At 40.8% G+C, this 19,183-nt stretch overlaps 1 protein-coding gene across 1 annotated transcript; it reads left to right on the top strand.

The window, feature by feature from the left end:
* The first annotated feature begins 30 nt into the window (after window positions 1-30).
* cog6 (component of oligomeric golgi complex 6) lies at window positions 31-18,657 on the top strand. The gene is made up of 19 exons (XM_028419395.1): window positions 31-232; window positions 505-648; window positions 1,052-1,123; window positions 1,309-1,367; window positions 6,850-6,961; window positions 7,367-7,449; window positions 7,626-7,696; window positions 8,443-8,536; window positions 10,029-10,157; window positions 11,081-11,172; window positions 11,362-11,426; window positions 11,729-11,820; window positions 12,165-12,282; window positions 13,116-13,247; window positions 13,575-13,742; window positions 14,211-14,318; window positions 16,098-16,151; window positions 16,240-16,319; window positions 18,198-18,657. The coding sequence occupies exons 1-19, from the start codon at window positions 98-100 to the stop codon at window positions 18,343-18,345; spliced, it is 1,956 nt and encodes a 651-aa protein (XP_028275196.1). The 5' UTR covers window positions 31-97; the 3' UTR covers window positions 18,346-18,657.
* Window positions 18,658-19,183: the final 526 nt, after the last annotated feature.

Here is a 19,183-nt window from a genome sequence, read left to right as displayed (position 1 = left end):
ACGGAACCTTGTGTCGACTTCCTCCGGACGCCCGGACTTTAATTTCAGACGGACCAAAACATCTTTCCGAAAGTTGACGTGGAAGCGTTTGTGTGCGATGGCGGATACTAAAGTAGAAATCACAGGGGATAGCTCCACTGTAATACACAATTCAAATGCGTCTTCACAACCCAACAACCCGCTGTCACGGAAGCTTAACAAAATATTGGAGACGAGACTTGATAATGACAAGGTAAGCTAGAGGTTAGCATCTTGGCAGCTAGCAACCAGTAGCCCTGACTGAAAGATGTTTGAATTTCTGTGTTTTATTATTGTTGTCATATTGTAACCTTCTCCAAGATGATCATTTAGCGCAGACCGTATGTTTTCTTACTGACTGCATTAACATCAAATAACATCAAACTGTGTAGCTGTTAAACAATTAGCTTGTTGCTACAACCAGAGTTGCTATAGTAAGATGATGTCGTATTGCTGCCTGTCTTCATGTCATTCCTGTGCTTCCAGGAGATGCTGGAGGCTCTGAAGGCGCTGTCAGTGTTTTTCACTGAGAACAGTTTACGCACCAGGAGGAATCTTCGTGGAGACATAGAGAGACGAAGTCTGTCCATCAACGAAGAGTTTGCACGAATATTTAAAGACGTGAAAGAGGTAACTCATAATTCTACACGCTGTAGAAATATTACTGTTTATTGCTCTCATCTGGCGTGCGTCTGTGGGTTGATTGATGATTAACAGAGGCGTCTGCAGAATTTTGGGTCATTGTCTGTGTTTACTTTATTTGTAGAGATAATTTCTGTCGGTGCTTTTATTTATTTGCATTCACAAACACAAGTTCATATTTGCCTGTAGTTCAGTGTATTTGATTTCTGTTTTGACAAATTATCATTTGTGATTTTTCTCTATGTGCAGGGTAAGACAGGATATACACACACACACACATATATATACATATTTAAATAAAGTCATTTCACTCCGCAGCTTGTCACACTGAAGTGTGAACTTGACTGTCACCGTCAGTGTTTCTGTAACTGTGATTTCACATTCTCCACAGGAGCTTGAAAGTGTCCATGAGGATGTCCAGGCCATGAGCACGTGTTGTGAAGAAATGACCAATAGACTGAAGGTACTGTGATCAGCTCCAAATGTCTTTGGAAAAGTGTCCTGTAGATTTCATTATTTACTTGATGTGAAGTGTGTATATGATAGAAGATGTGTGTATATGATATTTGTATGGTGTGGATCAAAGATTATTGTTTATCTCTTCCTGTGTGTGATTTTAAGTGATTAAAGTAAACTTCTCTTTAACAGGCAGCTAAGGAGCAAACACAAGACCTCATCGTGAAAACCAACAAGCTGCAAGGAGAAAAGTAAGTTGTCTGTGGTAATGTGGTAAATCCTTATTGTGAATATTTGGATGTTTATATATGTTAACCTCTTAATTTTTCATATATATTTCTTATTTGATTGTTGTAAGCAATAAACGTAAGGATGTTGTCATGAATAAAATAGTGAATCCCGTTTACTTTGCAATATTTAGAAATTCTGCATCATAAACATGTGTCTTACAGTTACACAAACACAGAGACGTGCTTATTGCAAACTTGATATTTTAATTGTTGTTTGCAATAAATCAGAATGTAACCCCTGAAGCTGCACTTTAGTATTGTTATGCTGGATTACAATACAAGTAGAATCTTTTTTCTCCAGAGGTAGATGTACTGTCTCAAGTTGTTTTTGAGGATTTGGCAAAGGCTCAAAATGTTGTATTCAGCACTGTCCTAGTAACTATGAGGAGAATCCTGCTATTGGTTTTCAAACTGCCATTTGAGAATGTCAGAGAGATCACATAGTATAGTGTGACATCCTTATCGTAAATTATCTGCTGAAATTTCAAAGCAATCTCGAACTTTAATTTTTCCCCTCATCTGTTCTGATGTCATTCTGGAGACCTATCACATGCATGGCTGATAGACATCCTCATCAGTCCAAAGCTGAACACTGTCATTTCTCCGTCACCTGTGGCTCATTTCCACAGAAATGACACCTTTTATATTCTAGGCTAATTTCAAAACAAAAAGCACTTCAATGAAAAGTTTTTATTGCACACATGTTGGTCAGAAAAAAAAAACCCAAAACAAATCAGGCTGAATGTTTGTCATTCCTTGTAGCGTGACAATGAGTTAGAAAAGTTACTCATAATTATTTTGAACAAATAGATTTGACCCTTCAAGTTAAAACTACAGTTAGTCTGTGAAAGATATGAAGATTTAGTGCTGAGCTGGAGGAGCTGGCAAGCACATCTTCATTTTTGATGAGGAGGGATAAATTATTCATGAAGTTGATTAATATTTCTTTATGCAGTTGTCTGTTTGCATAAGGAGGGCAGCAATCATCATTAATGGAACTTTATTTGTTTTACTTGTCTTATCCTGTGATGTCTGGCCTTGAGATATACATCAAAGTAGTTCCTGTTTACACTGCGCTACTCCCTGATCTCATTGAAGCCAGAAGATTACAGCTGGAGAGAAGCCCATCAGTGTGTTTCAGAGTGGCTGTCGGAGTTTGCTGACAACACATATTAGAAGCTATCAGATGTGCAGATACAATACATACAGTGCAAAGTATAGACAGACAGTGTGGCCTTGGTTACACATCTATTGCAATGCTGATTTAATATTTTTTTTTTCAGTAAAATGAATCAAGGTGGGTTTAATTGTATGAATTTGGCCACCAGATTGTTGGCCATAAAAAACCCGCTCTTGTTCTTGTTCTTATAGCTGGCAGTTCGGGTGGGGTTCATTAGCATGTGTGGCAGATGTGACCTCAGTGCTCAGCGACCTTGTGAGTTGACATAGAAGCAGGGGGAGAGTTAATGTAGATTTCTGGCAAAAGACACCGCTGACAGCTGTGATGTACTGCATCAATTCTGTGCTCCACTGGCACGGCTTCAAGACATTGTTGACAAAAAGGTGACATAGGAGGGGGAGGCGGCAAGATTGAGGAGGGAAGGAGATGAGTCCTGAATGTGAAAGCTAGCCAGTATGGAGGGTGTGCAGACAGTGAATTAAAACAATGTGCCGCTGTGTGCTTGGTAGCGTTCTGGAGGTTAAGTGGTCAGAGGTTTCCATGAACACCGTTCTGAGTGGCCCCCTTGCCTTGTCTTTTTCTTTGCATAGCGGTCCCATAGGGACCTGCTGTCCGTCTGTGTGACATTTTCATTCGCAGAACCACAATGACCCCACAGCCAGATTGTATAGTGCGGGCACGCTGGGCTTTGACCTTGTCTTTAGCAATTTTGTCTCAGAAGAGCTGCCAGGGGAAGTGTGCAGTCATCTGTCCTCCCTCAGCCACCCACCACTCAGCCCACTGCACCTCCCCTCTTTAGTTCTTGGTCCGATCCTTTTCAGGTCACACCAGCCTCTGCAGTCCCAAGCCGTGGTCTTTTTTTTTATGTCTTTGTTCTGTTGACTCCTATTATAGCAGTGTTACAGTTGCTGCATAATGTCACACGTTGTGCTTCCTGAAAAAGTACATTTGTTTTCACTGCTCTGCAGATGTTCCTGATTTGTATTTACCTGACAGAGGAGGAGTTCTGTCTTATCTGCCCGTGGCACCGTGTCATTTGTCAATTCTAATGAAATGGAAAGTAGCACAGCAGATTACTTATACTGTGTTAAAGCAAAGGTAGAAGAGATGCAGGCGACCTTTGTGTATTTGCCCGCCGGCTTTCAGAAACACAGCTCTTTTGTTTTGAGGCTTGACCTGTTGAAAGACGCTGTCAGCAAGAGTACTGTTGTGTGTTGTCCCATAATGAAATGTAATGCAGCACACCTGCCTTTACTCTCTGTGTGATCTTTGCCTTGGCGTGACATGTCATTGTGTTAGACAAGTCGAGACACATCACAAAGCGGATGTCTCTGTTGACTGTTGTGACCTCATGCTGGATAAAAAAATGCAGCAACAGTAGGGCTGCTTGGCTAAGGTTGTCTCTGTTGACTGTTGTGACCTCATGCTGGATAAAAAATGCAGCAACAGTAGGGCTGCTTGGCTAAGGTTAGTCTTATCTTTACATGCCTGCATCACTTCAGTAAAATCCACAGCATGTGATTAATTATCAGTCATGAAGCCCTTTGTGTTACTGAGACAGTTACCTGAAAAACACCAAATATTCTCATTGGGTATGACTTCTGTGTAGGTCATTAATAAATCAAGAGAGCTGAATCTCTTGACAGAACAATCAGAGTGTAAATGACAGCCTGTGTAAAATGACACTTGAGGGTTATTAAGGCTCAGCTTGCTGCTAATGCCGATATGGCTGTTTGAGGGTGCCTTTGTGCTGCCTGATGTAACCGCGTACACTTTGTGATCACTGGCGCGTGGCTAACTAGCAGCTTTGTGAATGCTAAATTTCCATGCACTTATTTCAAACGGCCTTTGATGGATTTTAATGGATAATCGACCCTCATGGTTAACTACTCATGAAGCAGTTGGCCATTGGCAGAGAGCTTACAAGCCAGTTTTTGCAATAAGAAGTCATAAAGGTACTGTAAAATGTTTGGACAGAGATGAAAGCCACTGTGTTAAAGCTAGTGAGACTGGTAATGTTACTCTTGTACAGCTCTGTGAGGTAATTAAGTACTGCAGGCTCTGCTAATTTCACTGTTTTTGTTTGACAGAGCTGTTTATGAGCTTGTTCTGTGTTATGTTGCTTAAACAATTTCTGTGCTTGAACAGACAAAATTAATCAGCCTAGTTGGAAAATCTGAGCACACACACACACACTGACACAAACAAAAGAGACAGAGCGTTGCAAACTCTGTGACTTGTTTTCATTCCATCATGTAACCTGGATCTAATTTAATTTTGCACTAGTTGGCAGATTCAAGAAGAGCTTACATCATTTTCATCCGAACCTCTATAGTCCATACGCTCTCCACACTCGCTGTTCTACTTGTGACATTGCCAGTTCACCCAAGTATGCTGCGTTTCTGTGGTATTCAGTGATTGCAGTGTGTGGAGGAATGTTTCATGTCCTGACAGTGCTGCAGAAAACCATCCCACTGCTGCTCCTCCATTTCTCTTGCTTGTTCTGCAAGTGGAAGTCCCACAAGCCCCCTCTGCTTTTACCTTTTACAGGCGTGTGCAGCCTGTCTCTTTGTTGTGATTTACGTCCTGGAGGAACCAGTCTGTCACTCTTGGCTTGGATGTAAGAAATTGGGGGCATTCCTTTTATCTAGAGGTGAATCTGTTGCGGGTTTAACATGCGGGAATGCTTTGCTCTGCTCCCTGCTCCCGAGTCCAAGTTCAGCCTTCCCATATGCAAAAAATAAATTAAGGATGGGGACTGGGTAAACGATATAATTAGTGGTTTACCCATAAGACCGCTGTTGCAAAGTGATGACAATGGCTTCTGACGGTAGAGTAGAGGATTCAGTGAGATGTTTTTTGCATAAATTTGCATATTTGGTATAAAATAGCTTTTTTTCATCCAACTGCTGTCCTTCACTCTTTGCAAGTTTATAGATTTTATATTAGCATTGCGCATGTGTTGTGTGAAGACATGCATGTTCACATGGAAACGGCCTCTATAATTTATGCACCACTCACTTTAATTAATGACCTCATTAGGATAGCATAGATTATTGTAATTGTGGTGGGATATGGTTGCCTCTTGTTTTAATTTGTTGTCTCTGAGTAGCATGACGTGTCCCCTCTTACACCAATCAATTCTCAATCAAATTTCTCCTCTCACTTGTTAAAGTTAATGTGTTTTTTACACACATTTGCAGGATGTAATGTAATTACATTGACGATATGGACATTTTTTATGTAGAAGCATGTCTGCTGTGTCTCTCTCATTGTTATTCTTGTCACTGCTTACAATTTTAATGCTGTAGCAGTGTCACTATAATGAAGTCAACTTCTAAGTGTATCCAAGCCCATCTGTGCAGCTGTCCTCTTTTTGTGTGCTACAGCAAAGAATCCTCAATGTTGTGTGTGTGTTTGTGTGTGTGTGAGGTGAGTTGTCCACAGACAAATACTGAATTATAGAGTCCTGGAATAGTTTTATAACCCCTTACTTTCAGCTGGCTGAGCACTAGTAATGGCCATGTGAGAGACAATAGTCAGATAATGTTGGGTTCTTGTGCTTCACCAAAACAACCATGTGATTTATGGATCTTGCTATGTCTCCACCAAGAGGGAGAGAATGTAGACGGTAGAATGTAGAAGGGTTGGACTAAAAAACAAGGACAGAGGCAGGACTTGCTGTTGTCCTGCTATCCTGTGTCAGAGTTTTCTGTTGGACCGGGGTGGTTGCCATGGTCACTATTGTGTTGCGACACTTGTGGTGACACTGATAGAGGTTGCTGTGCTGTTATTGATGGTGACAAAAGCTGGCTCTGTGTTCTTTATTTGTCTCCATTTAACGTTTGTTCTCAGAGTGCTGCACATGATCTCGGCACCCTGTTGTCTCAGGTCACTGTGAGCCAAGTATGTATGTATATGAGGAGTGTGATTGCCATCTGCTGCAGGATGTTGAACATTACAGCTTGTTGACAGCATGTGCTGTATTTTCACCAGAAGAACAAGAATGTTCCGGTTTTTCACATGTTTTAGTTAGTTAGAACACGGGGTATGATGTGAACCATAAAAAGACTTTTGTGAGGGGAAAAAAAACAGACTTTGAAAGGGAAGAAACAAATCATGATGAATAGCAAATGAATAGAGACTAAATGAAAGCCATTAAGTGGAAAAATTAAATGTGAAATGATTGTTCTTTTGGAAATACAGTAAACTGTAGCACTGACAAGTGAATAAAAATTGCAACATTTATCTGTTTCCATTCAGTCAACGCCTGGAGGTGAGAGCTCAGGTAGCCCAGGCTTTCCTCGCCAAGTTCCAGCTATCTAATGAGGAGATGGCCACGCTGCGAGGAGCTCGCGATGCACCTATAACTGAGGTAATGTCTACTATTATGTACACTACACCTCTGTGAAATCATACATAGAATAGGAGGATGGAGTATTCGATACAGAAGATGATCTTGTTGATCTCTAGCTTTTAATGTTTTGAAAACAGCCTTCATTATCTGTATCTTCTGGTTGAAGTGTGATCACTCATCTCACTCAACATGCTGCAACATCATGTAATAGGAGTGTAAGATATGATGTGGACATCAAAGCCCTGCATTAAAGATTTGAAGTCAGTTAAAGTCAGTCAGAAATGTTGTCCTTGTCCATGCCAACGTTTTAGTTTTCTTGTCTCTTACCGAAAATATACATTGCATGTCTGACAATTATGGGTTGCAAGTCGGGTCCCTCATTTAAATACATTAATTTAAATATATTAACACTAAATTTCACAGGATTTCTTCAAAGCTCTCAACCGAGTGAAGCACATCCACGAGGATGTGAAAATCCTCCTGCGAACCAACCAGCAAACTGCAGGGTAAGGTGCACATCAGAGCGTTACTCAGACTTAATAATGTGTTCTTTACAGTAATTTAGCTGCCATCAAAAGCCTAAGAGGTATAGGGGGAAAAAGCCCATGTTTGGTATTCATGTCACTTCCAGGGATCTCAGGTCCTATGTAATGTGTGGCCTTGGCTTGTGTGCTTGTTCCAGGTTAGAGATCATGGAGCAGATGGCAGTGTTACAGGAGACCTCATACGAGCAGCTCTACCGCTGGGCTCAGAGTGAGTACGGTGTATTGTGACACTGTGACCCTCTTTGTAAAAAAGCAAATGTGTAATTGTCCAAAGTAATTAAACCTGAGCTTCCCTCGTTAGGTATCTGAGTCTGAGTTTTTTATAAATAGAAAACCTTGCTCTTCTAACTGAGAGTAATTGTGTGTAAAGGACACATTTAAGGACCCATATGACTCATCACCTCCGACCATCACTGCCAAAAGAATGCCAGAAAACAACCGTGTGTTTTGTCAGTGAAATCAAAATGGAAATAAACCGTTTAGATCACAGAAACCTCACTTGTGTAATTATACATTAACAAAGTACAGAGCATTTACTGAATTATGAGTGGCTCTACAGACGCTTGTTTTGCTGTGGTTTAGATGGAACTTTGGTAAAGTGAAAGTTTGGAAAAATAAAAGAAAGAGATGGACTTTCTGTGATCGAAATGATTGTCAGTTATTTCCAGTGGGAGATAGTGGCCTTTTTACGTTAACAAAAACATTATATGAATTTTCAGAATTATGTTCGTACGACCTTGGAGTGCGTTGATTTGTTTATCTGGATGATTAGTCCAATTTTATCAACTATTTTGTGTCATATGAAACATAAAACAACCGGTGAAAGGTCATGATTAAAACATTTTGTCGGTGCGATGATTTGCTTGTCGCCAACAGGCTTCCCATCACCCAAAACATTTAGCAAATCAAGCATGTTTACCATTTTATTGTCCTGCCCTCCTTATTTCTTCACAGATGAATGCAGAGGACTGACCCAGGAGACGTGTGATATCAGCCCTGTGTTGACTCAAGCCATGGAAGCCTTGCAGGACCGACCCGTCCTTTACAAGTAACATAAAAACACAGAGAGAGAGAGAAGCACATTTATCTTAACACAACACTATTTATTTAACTTCCTGTTTATGGCTGATATATTGGTTGGAATTTAATAGTGGATGAACGGACCCTGAAGTGTTTTAAACTCATCTATTACATGAACAGATGTATTTTTTTTTATTTTAAATTAGGTTGTGAGTGTGTCTTTGGACGCTCACAGGTGAACAGTGAGAGCTAAGGGCATTTCTGTCGCTGTGTTCTTCGAGAGGCATATAAAGCGCTTCTTGGTTATACAACAACAGCCTGAAGCAACAGAAAATGTCACCACCGTGCAGCCAGTTGGAGAGGAAAGAGCAGATCCACTAACAGGAAAAAAATGAGGACAGTCAGCAGTGTAACAGTCTTGTTTACACTCTCCAAACTCCATGAATCTTTACAGACTGGCAAACATTGTCTGTGTCATTTACCATGTTATTTATTGTTATGAAATCTATTAGCTCAATGTAGACGTTTGACTTGCCTTGCCTGTCGTTTACCTTTTCTATTTTGTTTTAAATCCTCATTAATTATTTTTTTGTCATCCTGACAGTCATGATATAGGCTTCTGTATGTAACATTATGGACCAATGAGCTTTGAAAACCTTGAAGTGGTTTGAAATGCATGATGTACTGAGCAAGAACATATTTTGATCCATAAGGCTGCCTGTGGAAATAGCACTTAGGCATTTACTATTGCTAGGAGAAGCAACAGGGTGAATGCAAAGTGTGTTCAGATTCAGCCAAGAGCGTAAGTGCACCAAGAAAACACAAAAGCATCTCTAGATGGATGCCTCAGTGTACAAATCCAAATACTCTTTCTATAAATTTTAATAGGAAGACTAAAAAAAGAAGTGCAACTGATCAAATAGTTTAGGAGTGATCATTTTATTGACTCATACTCTAGTTTGTGTGAGTCAATAACACTAATATTCATTACTCACACAGTATTATGAGCCCTCAGTACTCACAGGAAACAGGAAATGCATTGAAGATAATGAATGAAAATGTTTTCAGATAACCAGTATCTTCTTCTACTGGATAATTTGATGTCACAGGTCACACAGATTTTCCGGACAACATAACGAAAGTTTCACACGTTATTATGTTTTCAGGGCAGTCCCTCTTCTGTGTGCTCTGCGTTCTTAGATATCCACCTGTCTCTGCAAAAAGCAAAAGCCTCCAAGGTCGTGCTCTGCCTGTGTATGTTGAGGCTGAGACTGTGGATACCAGCATTCTCCGAATCTTAATTCAGCACTATCTTCTGTTTAGTCTGCCACAGAGCCTGTCACTGCCAAGTCATCAGAACAACCTCAAACTCTTTCCTTTTGGAAAAAAACCTGCCTCCATTGTTGATCCTAACGTCTGACCACAACACACAGTCTGCACAACAGCACTGGGGCCGATGTCTTTTTTCACATGAGGGTGGGGTGTTCAGTGTTGACTTCTTTCTCCTTTTGTTTGGTCAGATACACTCTGGATGAGTTTGGGACTGCACGCAGGTGTGCCGTGGTGCGAGGATTCATCGACGCCCTGACCCGCGGGGGCCCAGGAGGAACGCCCCGCCCAATAGAGATGCATTCACATGACCCTATGAGGTACATCTACTCAAATGAAAGGCAGTTCTTTATTGCCTTTATTGACTTTTTATTTAAAAGGGATGGCACTTGAATTGGAAAAATGTAAAAGCACCATCATGTGTGACGCTCGGTTGACAGCCTTTCTGCTCGCTGCCAGCTCCGTCTTCAGTTTTTGGGCTGCATGGTGATCATTTACAGCATTGAAGCCCCTGCCTTGAGCTTTACCTTGTTTTCACAATTGATGATTTCAGATAATACATGATGGACGGAAAATTATAAAAAAGTGTTGCAGGACTCCTTGTTCTTCTTGTCACTGAAGATAGTTCTTTATGACTGTATGTCTGGGCTTGTTGTCAAGCTGCAGAATAAATTTTAGTTAGTATCTAAGATTTAAGTAATCAATGATTGTGTCTGTCACAAACCCTGAAGGAAAAATCAATCACATTAAACTCCAAACCTAATGTTTTTTTAAGATTAAACCCCATTTCAGGGGGATATTAAATGTTTATTTTATCACAGAGCATTGCCTATGCTTCCTGTTGTGCCACATCCTCCTCTCTCTTCCTCCTGTGCCCAGGAGCCAAATGAGAGACTTTCTCAGAATACCAGCTATGTGTGGAGCACAAAATCACCTCCACTTTATTGAAGGCATCAGCAGTTCTGAGAACATCAAGTTCTTTCTCACCTCCCTATGTTCTCACACTCACTCACACACACACTGACTTGCACACAATAATACAAGTTTAACCTTGCCTTGTTTTCTACCATTATGTAACACTAATAGCCTTATGTGTGTATGCGTGTGTGTGTGTGTGTGAGGGGAGTGAAACATAATGTCCCCTGCCTTGTTTAAACCACGGTTGCAGCATGGGTAAGACTAGCCCTCGGCCTGGTCCCATAATGGTGACGTGGTGTTTACAGACTGTTTTTGTCACTCTCAGGTATGTGGGGGACATGTTGGCCTGGCTACACCAAGCTACCGCTTCTGAGAAGGAGCATCTCGAAGCTCTGCTGAAACAAGTTACGCTGCAAGGTAATGTACACTGTGTGGAGCTGTTTCTTTTTGGTTCAGGATCCACTGATTTGCTATTGACAAATTATGTGAGAGGTGACCTGGAAAAGCCCTGTTTGACTGTACAGTCAGTCTTTTCTTTCTTCACTACAGTTGATTTATTTAATACCAAATAGCCCTAACTGTTTGTGCGTTTCTCTCGTCCATTAGGTATAGAGGAGAACATGCAGGAGGTTGTGGGACACATCACAGAGGGCGTCTGCAGACCGCTGAAAGTGGGCAACGAAATTTGTTTTAAAAACTAATAATAATAATGCATTGGTCTTATATTGCGCTTTTCTGCTCTGTTGGGCAGGCACTCAAAGCACTTACATTGAGATGCATTATTCTTTCACACCACATTTACACAGTGGCAGTGGTAAGCTACAGATGTAGACACAGCTCCCCTGGGGGAGACTGATGGAGACCTGCTCTACCACTGAGCCACTGCTGCCCACAACTAGAACTGTATACAAACTATTTATACTTTGCAGTTGTTGTTGCACATGTAATTCAATCATTGTGTTGTCTTCCTCAGGTTCGGATAGAACAGGTCATTGTGGCCGAGCCAGGTGCCGTCCTGCTTTACAAGCTGTCCAACCTGCTTAAGTTCTACCACCACACCATCAGGTAGCGTTACAACTTACTATTAATCTGTTATAACTGATTGATTCATTATAATAGCAATATGATGTGCAAGGTTTTATGTGCAAATTACTATTTTCAGTTTTCAATTTTTTGAGAAATGGGGTTGTATGTTTGTTTTATAATAAAAATATGCTTTGGTTCTGTTTTTTCAAATTTTGAAATTGAAAGTTTCCAATGTATTGATTAAATACTCTTTGTTTTGCATATCATTTGTGGCTAAACAATTAATCTAAAGGTGTCCCTTCGAGCTCCTAAAGCTTGTGGTTGACATTTTTTTAATGCTATGTCTCGGGTAAAGATAATACTTACCTGCTTCATCCTTGCAGCTCTATCATTGGAACCAGTGTGGCCACTCTTCTCATCACTATTGAAGAAATGCACATCCTCAGCAAAAAGATGTTCTTCAACAGTCTGAGCCTTCATGCAAGCAGACTCATGGACAAGGTGCTGTTTGAAATCTATTTATTTTTAGTAATCCACATTGTTGTTTCATGTTGTGCGGATGAGAGGAAGTGACAGTTAGAAAAAAAACAACACTCAAGAGAGAAGCTAAAGGAAAAAGTCCTGTTTTTGAAGTGGAGACAGATCGCAATGTTCTTTCATAAAACTGCTTAAATGACAGTGCAGTGAAGTTCAGTGTTGCACTCTGTGGATGCACATTGTGTACTTCAGCTCTACGTCTAAACCCTCAAAGACAACAAGGTTATTTCTGAAGCACATGTGCTTGTAAACACTTTCGGCCGGCTGGCCGCAGCATCAAAATGGCGCTAGCTGCCAAGAAACACCAGACTTGTTAACCATTAGTTAAATTGGCTTCCAAATATACCTCAGCACGGGCACAAGCTCTTCCACATCAAAAGCTGGCTGTGTCCTGATCAATAGTAGTTACAAGAATTATTCTGGTGGGTCAGTGTTAATCAGATTGGAAGCCCTCGGGGTTCTGGTGTCAATTCCAGCTAATGCCAGGAACACGGCCTTCTCATAATTTGCTCTATTAGGTGGACAAAAGTGGCCATGCTCAGCTCTGCATTGTGTGTCCAGAGGCTGATGAAATCAAAACCCTCTTCATTACAAAAGCACTACTGAGTAAGCCTCAGAGTAACTGCAGGTAGTAGTTGTAAATTTGGTTGATCAGGCTGCTCATTAGAGATGTTTGCTTTTATAATTTCACGACAACCACTCGACTTTGTGAAGGCTGCAGCCCCACGCGACTCACCTTTGTAAATGTGCCTTTGTTTGTTTGCACCGGCTCTCATACTCTCATCTTGTCTTTGCAGGTGGAGCTGCCTCCTGCTGATTTGGGGCCGACCGCCTCCCTCACTCAGACCCTCTCCCTTCTCAGGGAGGTGCTGGCCTCCCATGACTCCTCTGTAGTTCCTCTGGATACCCGTCAGGCTGACTTTGCTCAGGTAAAGACACATTTCTGCAAAATGATCGAGACTAGAAGATGGGCAAGATGTGTAATATATATGTGTCTTTATATTTGTTTTCTCTCCTGTTATTTAGTCTCTGTGGGCTTATTTGTTTACTGCTATACAAATCCCTGCACCTTTTTTAGATAAGCACAATCATGTCCCAAACATGTCTTTTGTGAAGCATAACGCAGTTATAAATCTATTTGTATTTTTACCGCCTCTCCAAACCAGTAGAGAGAGTTAATATTTGTTTCTGCCTGCTTACAAAAAATAGCTGTTTCACTTGTTGCTCCGATGTTTGCCTTATTTTGTCTCTCCCAGGTGCTCTCATGTATCTTGGATCCCCTCCTGCAGTTGTGCACCGTGTCAGCCAGTAACCTGGGCACAGCTGACATGGCCACTTATATGGTCAACTCCCTGTATGTCATGAAGACCACGCTGGCTCTCTTTGAGTTCACTGACAAGAGGCTTGAGATGCTTGAGTTCCAGGTGTGCCCTCACAATTACTAACAAAATGAAATAAATAATCAGATAGAAATATATATATATTGACATTAACAAAGATCACCTGTGTAGGAGAGAACTGAATCATGATCAAAATGAAGACTCAGCTTACAGTTGTCTCATTGTCTGTAAATGTAATTGTTCATTACAAATAGTTAATTACTGCCGTTTCTTCTATTATACCCATACAGCCAAAATCTTTTATTACACAGATTTAATTTGCTGTCTCATAAAAGGGTGTGCGTCATGTATTGTTGTTCATTCTCATCCCTATCCCTCTATTTTTAGTACCATTTGTATTTGAGCACCACAAGAGCTCCTGTACAAGTTTCATTATCAATAGCACAGTGATTCTCCATTAACCACAAGTACCACTGGATCACAATGTAGGCTTGGACTCGATTTTAAGCCACTCACTCCTACTTTTTTTGTGTGTGTGTGTTGTTTTTTTAGATTGAGGCTCACCTTGACACTCTGATCAACGAGCAGGCGTCCTACGTGCTGACCAGAGCCGGACTGAGTTATATCTACAGCTGTGTACAACAGCACAGTGCTGAACAGGTCTCACATGGAGCACTTAGACACATGTTCACATGCACTCACTCCCAGAGTTATAGATCTAGATTTTTCACTCTCATCTCTTCTGTTAGACCCTCTAATGGCCCTATTTTTATGCTATACAGACCCTAGGAGTATAGCTTATTCTTAGGACAGTATCTGTACACCTCACTATGGTTACCACATGACCGATATCTTTGTCAGGGTATAATAGCATTTCTATCAGATTTTCAGATGAGAAAGGACCAGTGAAAGACAGATTGTATCATCTTCTATTAAAATATATTGGCTTCTCCTGAAGTGTCCTGTGCTGATAAGCGAGCCGCTGCCCTGCAGCCTTCCTCTCTCTTTGTAATGCACTTTGCCACTGGAACTGACTGAGACCCAGAGTTGTGGTTTAGCATGCGAGTCTTGACTCTAGGTCATGTCAGGACACACCACACCCTGCTGTTGGTGCAGCTCAACTCAAAGCTCCATCACAAACTGTCATTCTTCTACAGGAAGCCTCTCCCCGGGTGGCCTGTCGTGGCTTTTCTTTCCATGGCCATGTATTTAAAAAAAAAAAAAAAGATTAAGTCTAGCCCTCTACACTGACAACGACTGACGAAGATCCCAAAGTTTAAATTTAGATTTTTTGGCTATACTCTCACTATCAGTGTAATATATTACACTATGTTTCTATCTTAGACAAGACAGAAACAAGAAAACAGTGATTAAAAAATTCTGTTCACAGGCTACCAGAGAGAGAGATTGTAGACTCATAGTATGTTTGTTAATGTGCCCATATCCCTATAAAACCACTCTAGGCACTGCACTGGTGCTTTGAACCTTGCACTGCCTTCTGTTTGCTGGTTTTAATGTTGGCAATTTAGGCGTTTAAGCTTGACTTAATGTTACCATTCTGGATAATCAGTGACGGCTAATTGCCTTAAAGGTACCTGCTATTGTGTACACAATGTCAGACATGAATTTGCTCAGTCTGGTTAACATCAGGATTAAGGCAGAATATTACACAAATAAAAACACACATATGAGAGATTTCAAAATAACAAAAAGGTAGATTATATTTATTATTTGTCAATTTTCAATGTGTTTCTGTCAGTGAGGGTGTCCTCACACACATTCACACACTTGTTTTAGGACTATAAAAATGTAGTAGTCGTTTTGTGCTTAACAGAAACTTTCACAAGTTTGTGCTGTGTTACAAACAGTTAATTTTCTCTTGATTCGTCAGTTTGAAAAATAACAATCAAATAACAAATGACTGTGGTTTGTGAAAATCTTTGTCCAGTATTTACTTTGGTGACTAAATATTGGAGTACTGAAGGAGTTGGTGATAATCTGCTCTGAGATTCACATCCACAAACTCATGCTGCCCTAAAATGGGTGGGGCAGTGGCGAAACACCCACTGACACATTTCTGAACTGTCTCTGCCCAAACATATCAGATTAAATTTCAGATTAGACTTGGCAGTTTCCATTGTGTGAATTCCCATCAACAGTCCAATCAGATATTTAAAAAGTAGGCCATCATGAGATGTTATCTTGATACAGATCTTGGATCATATCAACTTGCTCTAGTGTAAATCATCTTTCTTTGTTTTCAAGTAACAAGTAACAAAAAAATGAATTTAAGCCAGTGGTAACTATCAATTTGTAGCATGTGCTCAAGGCAAATTGCAAAGCAAGTTTATCCGGATATCAATAATCAAATCACAGACCACGAAGTTGACACTGACTTTGACTTGGACTCTAAACTGATGTTTACTTCTCTCCTCTCAGGGTCCTCTGTCGCTACTCCCCAGCATGGACAGCTCCTCTGTGAAGGCTGCGATGGTGAGTTACACTGCAGATATACATCATTCTGAACCATATATCTGATTCTTGATAACCTCCTGCTGTTATCTCTCCCACGCAACAACAGGTCCAGTTTGATCGGTACTTGTCCTCTCCTGACACCCTTGTGATGCCACAGCTCAACTTCCTTCTGAGTGCAGCCATCAAGTGAGTTCCAGTAGCTGTATGTTGTATACATGCATGCTGTGAATATTCAGTGTTAAGTGTCATGCTGTGTAATACCAAGCTGAAGGAGTAATTAAAAATAGGAGTGTGGACCTAGTAATGTTCAACATTCATCAGTTTTCCAAATGTAATGCAATCATTACTGCATTCTAAACAAAACACTCGACTAAATGCACGCCGAGTCTCGATGCTAAATTGCTAAAATCCACCAACACACTGAGAGAACGGCCGCCAGCACTCGCTGAATTTGTCTTACTGATCAGAAAATGCACATGCTTTTAGCTCAATCCACCTGCTACATCGGAGGGCTCTTTCTATGAGTTACATTTACTGGGAAGTGCAGCAGGCTTGAGGAGCACTCTGTACCTCAGGTTAATGTTCTCTATTAATGGACATGGGAGGACTGATGGCCAGGACGCCATTAATTAGCTTCTGGTCCATTTCTCACTCACACTCATTCCCTGAAATCATTCTTCTTCTTTGTCTTTCTTTCTCTCTCTCTCTCTCTCCTGCTTTCTCTCACGTCTGCCTCAGCTCACCTAAATACACAAAAACACCCCCCAGCACTCTGAAAACACTCCTGGAGCGCACAGATAATGGGAATGTGATTTTAGAATCCCTTCATTTCACATTTCATGTTAGTGCACTTGGAGTGTGGTGTAAGGTGTTATACACAGCACGCTGTGCTACCATGTTCTCTACGGGCCAATTAAAAATATGGATTCTCAAGAGCCTGAGTGGGATACAGCCGAGGCGCTCCCACTGTGTCCTTGAGTCCTCTCGCTGGGCTCTTCAGTCCAAGTGTCGCATCCTCCATTTGTACTCCACTGCAAGAAGTAGTCACGTTATGTTCCTCGGTTTTACTCCATATGCTCCATATTTATGTCTAGAAAATCCAAATCAAATCAACTCTTAATAAGAGATGTTTTCAGCAGCAGGATTTTGGCATTTGGTCAAAAAGATCGTGCTGTAAATAATTTTGCTTTTAAGTGCCTATAATAAGACATTTGGAAGTCATGATTCACTCACATGTGACTAGCAGTCATGTGACAAAAGTTCTGGCTGAGATGAATCTTGGCTGATCCGCAGGTTTCTAGTCGATGTGCAGGATAGAGTGAAAAACAGTTTGTAGAGGCAGTTGAATATCTTTGGATGTATGTGTTACCACTCCAATAGAGTCCAGTCCATTTCAGTTTCAGTAAAATCAAAAATAAGTTTAGTATTATTTTTAATAATATCAGTGTTTATAGCTGACAAAAGACACATTTTAGTCCTCTCTACCTCTAGCAATGCTTTTGCTGTTTCCACCCTGGTGCTGGACTGTATATTATAATGGATATGAGCTCATAGTAACTAAATAAGTAATTGATATTTTTTATATTTGATATGTTAAACTAAAACTAAAATACAGATATATGCCTTAAAAAGTCTTGTCAAGGTCGCACTAATGTAACAACTGCAAATTTAGAGGCATACAATCAAATATACAGTTATTTTTCAAAATTATTGATTAGGGTTAAAATTCTTGAATTTGAGGGGTATTTTAATTTTCTAAATCAGAATGTGCTGACATGGCCGTCGCCTGATTCTTGTGCCTTTTTAATGCTGTACTGTGTATCCATAGATGGCAGTGTGCACCACACACTGTCACTCTTTGTTTTGATACAGCAGGGGCACAAAGTGGTCACTGAACACAAACTCCCGGCTGACTTATTTCAGCCCTTGATCGGCGATTAATTACAACATAGCTTTACTTGTCTGATTTGGAAATGCTTTAAAAGGCCCCATTCGCTGCTGCTGCTGCTGCTGCTGCTGCAGCAACTCTGTTAAGTTCTCAGGAGTTTTTATCTGTTTGTGCAGGGAACAGATTTTCCGTCAGTCCACTGAGCTGGTGTGCAGAGCCTACGGAGAGGTTTACACAGCTCTGACCAGCCCAGCTAATGCCTACAAGGACCCAGAAAACTTGGTACCCAGATCCCCCGAGCAGGTTCAGACCCTGCTCTGCTGAGAGGCGCCGGGCGAGTCCCAGCGGAGGTCACCCTGCAGGTTATTTAAAGAGCCATGTAATTTGTACAGTGTAATAACACAAATGTATATAAAACTAGTCGTAGAGGTGGGGTTCTTTCTGGGAAATGTGGGATGTGGGTCACTGACCTCAGAGAGAGACATGTCTGTATATAGAGCCTCCTGTGTGCCAGGAGGAAAGAATGTGTATATGATGCATTTATGTTCAGCGCTGCAGGCATTTCTCTCTCTCTCTGTCTGTTCTCACATCATGTACTTGTATGGCTTCTATAATTGTTTAAACAAATTCTTTTTATTAAAAAAATACACATTATATAAAACAAAAGGAAAAATGAATTTAAGAGGTTCGTCTTGTTTTTTTCCACACTTAGAAGTGGTTAGGACAAATTCAGCAACAAAGCCAAAGGGAACCTCAGAAGCTTCAACACAAACGTCATGTTTATTTTAATCTCCACTGTTTTGAGCTGTAGGTATAAAATGGAAAATCTATCTTAACATCACCGTTGGCTTTTCAACATGTGAATACAAGACCAGAATAAGACTGGATTTAGTTGTTAACCATATATTTTAATTGTAAATGTTTGTTTGGCCTTTTGAAATGCACTGTGGTGTGTTAGAAGTGGGGAAAAATGCACCCAAAACACCAGATTTCCATTTGTTAGCGTACTGAATTTAAAAGGACAAATAATGTGGTGTGGGCAGAGACTGCTCCTGCAGAGTCTGCAGGGTGAGAGGAAGGAGAAAGAGCTGGAGCAAGGGCATTTTTTTAAAGCCCTGTCAGGAGTGAATGATTGTTTGGTCAGACAACCATAGCTGGAGCT

This window comes from Parambassis ranga, chromosome 13, assembly GCF_900634625.1.
Source record: "Parambassis ranga chromosome 13, fParRan2.1, whole genome shotgun sequence".
Lineage (NCBI taxonomy): Eukaryota > Metazoa > Chordata > Actinopteri > Ambassidae > Parambassis > Parambassis ranga.
This window is presented reverse-complemented; position numbering and strand designations above follow the sequence as displayed.

Coding starts and splice junctions, on each gene's coding strand:
- cog6 (XM_028419395.1), top strand. CDS start 98: ATGGCGGATACTAAAGTAGAAATCACAGGGGATAGCTCCACTGTAATA. Junction 12,283..13,115: donor CAAGCAGACTCATGGACAAG/GTGCTGTTTGAA, acceptor TTGTCTTTGCAG/GTGGAGCTGCCTCCTGCTGA. Junction 13,248..13,574: donor GTCAGGCTGACTTTGCTCAG/GTAAAGACACAT, acceptor TGTCTCTCCCAG/GTGCTCTCATGTATCTTGGA.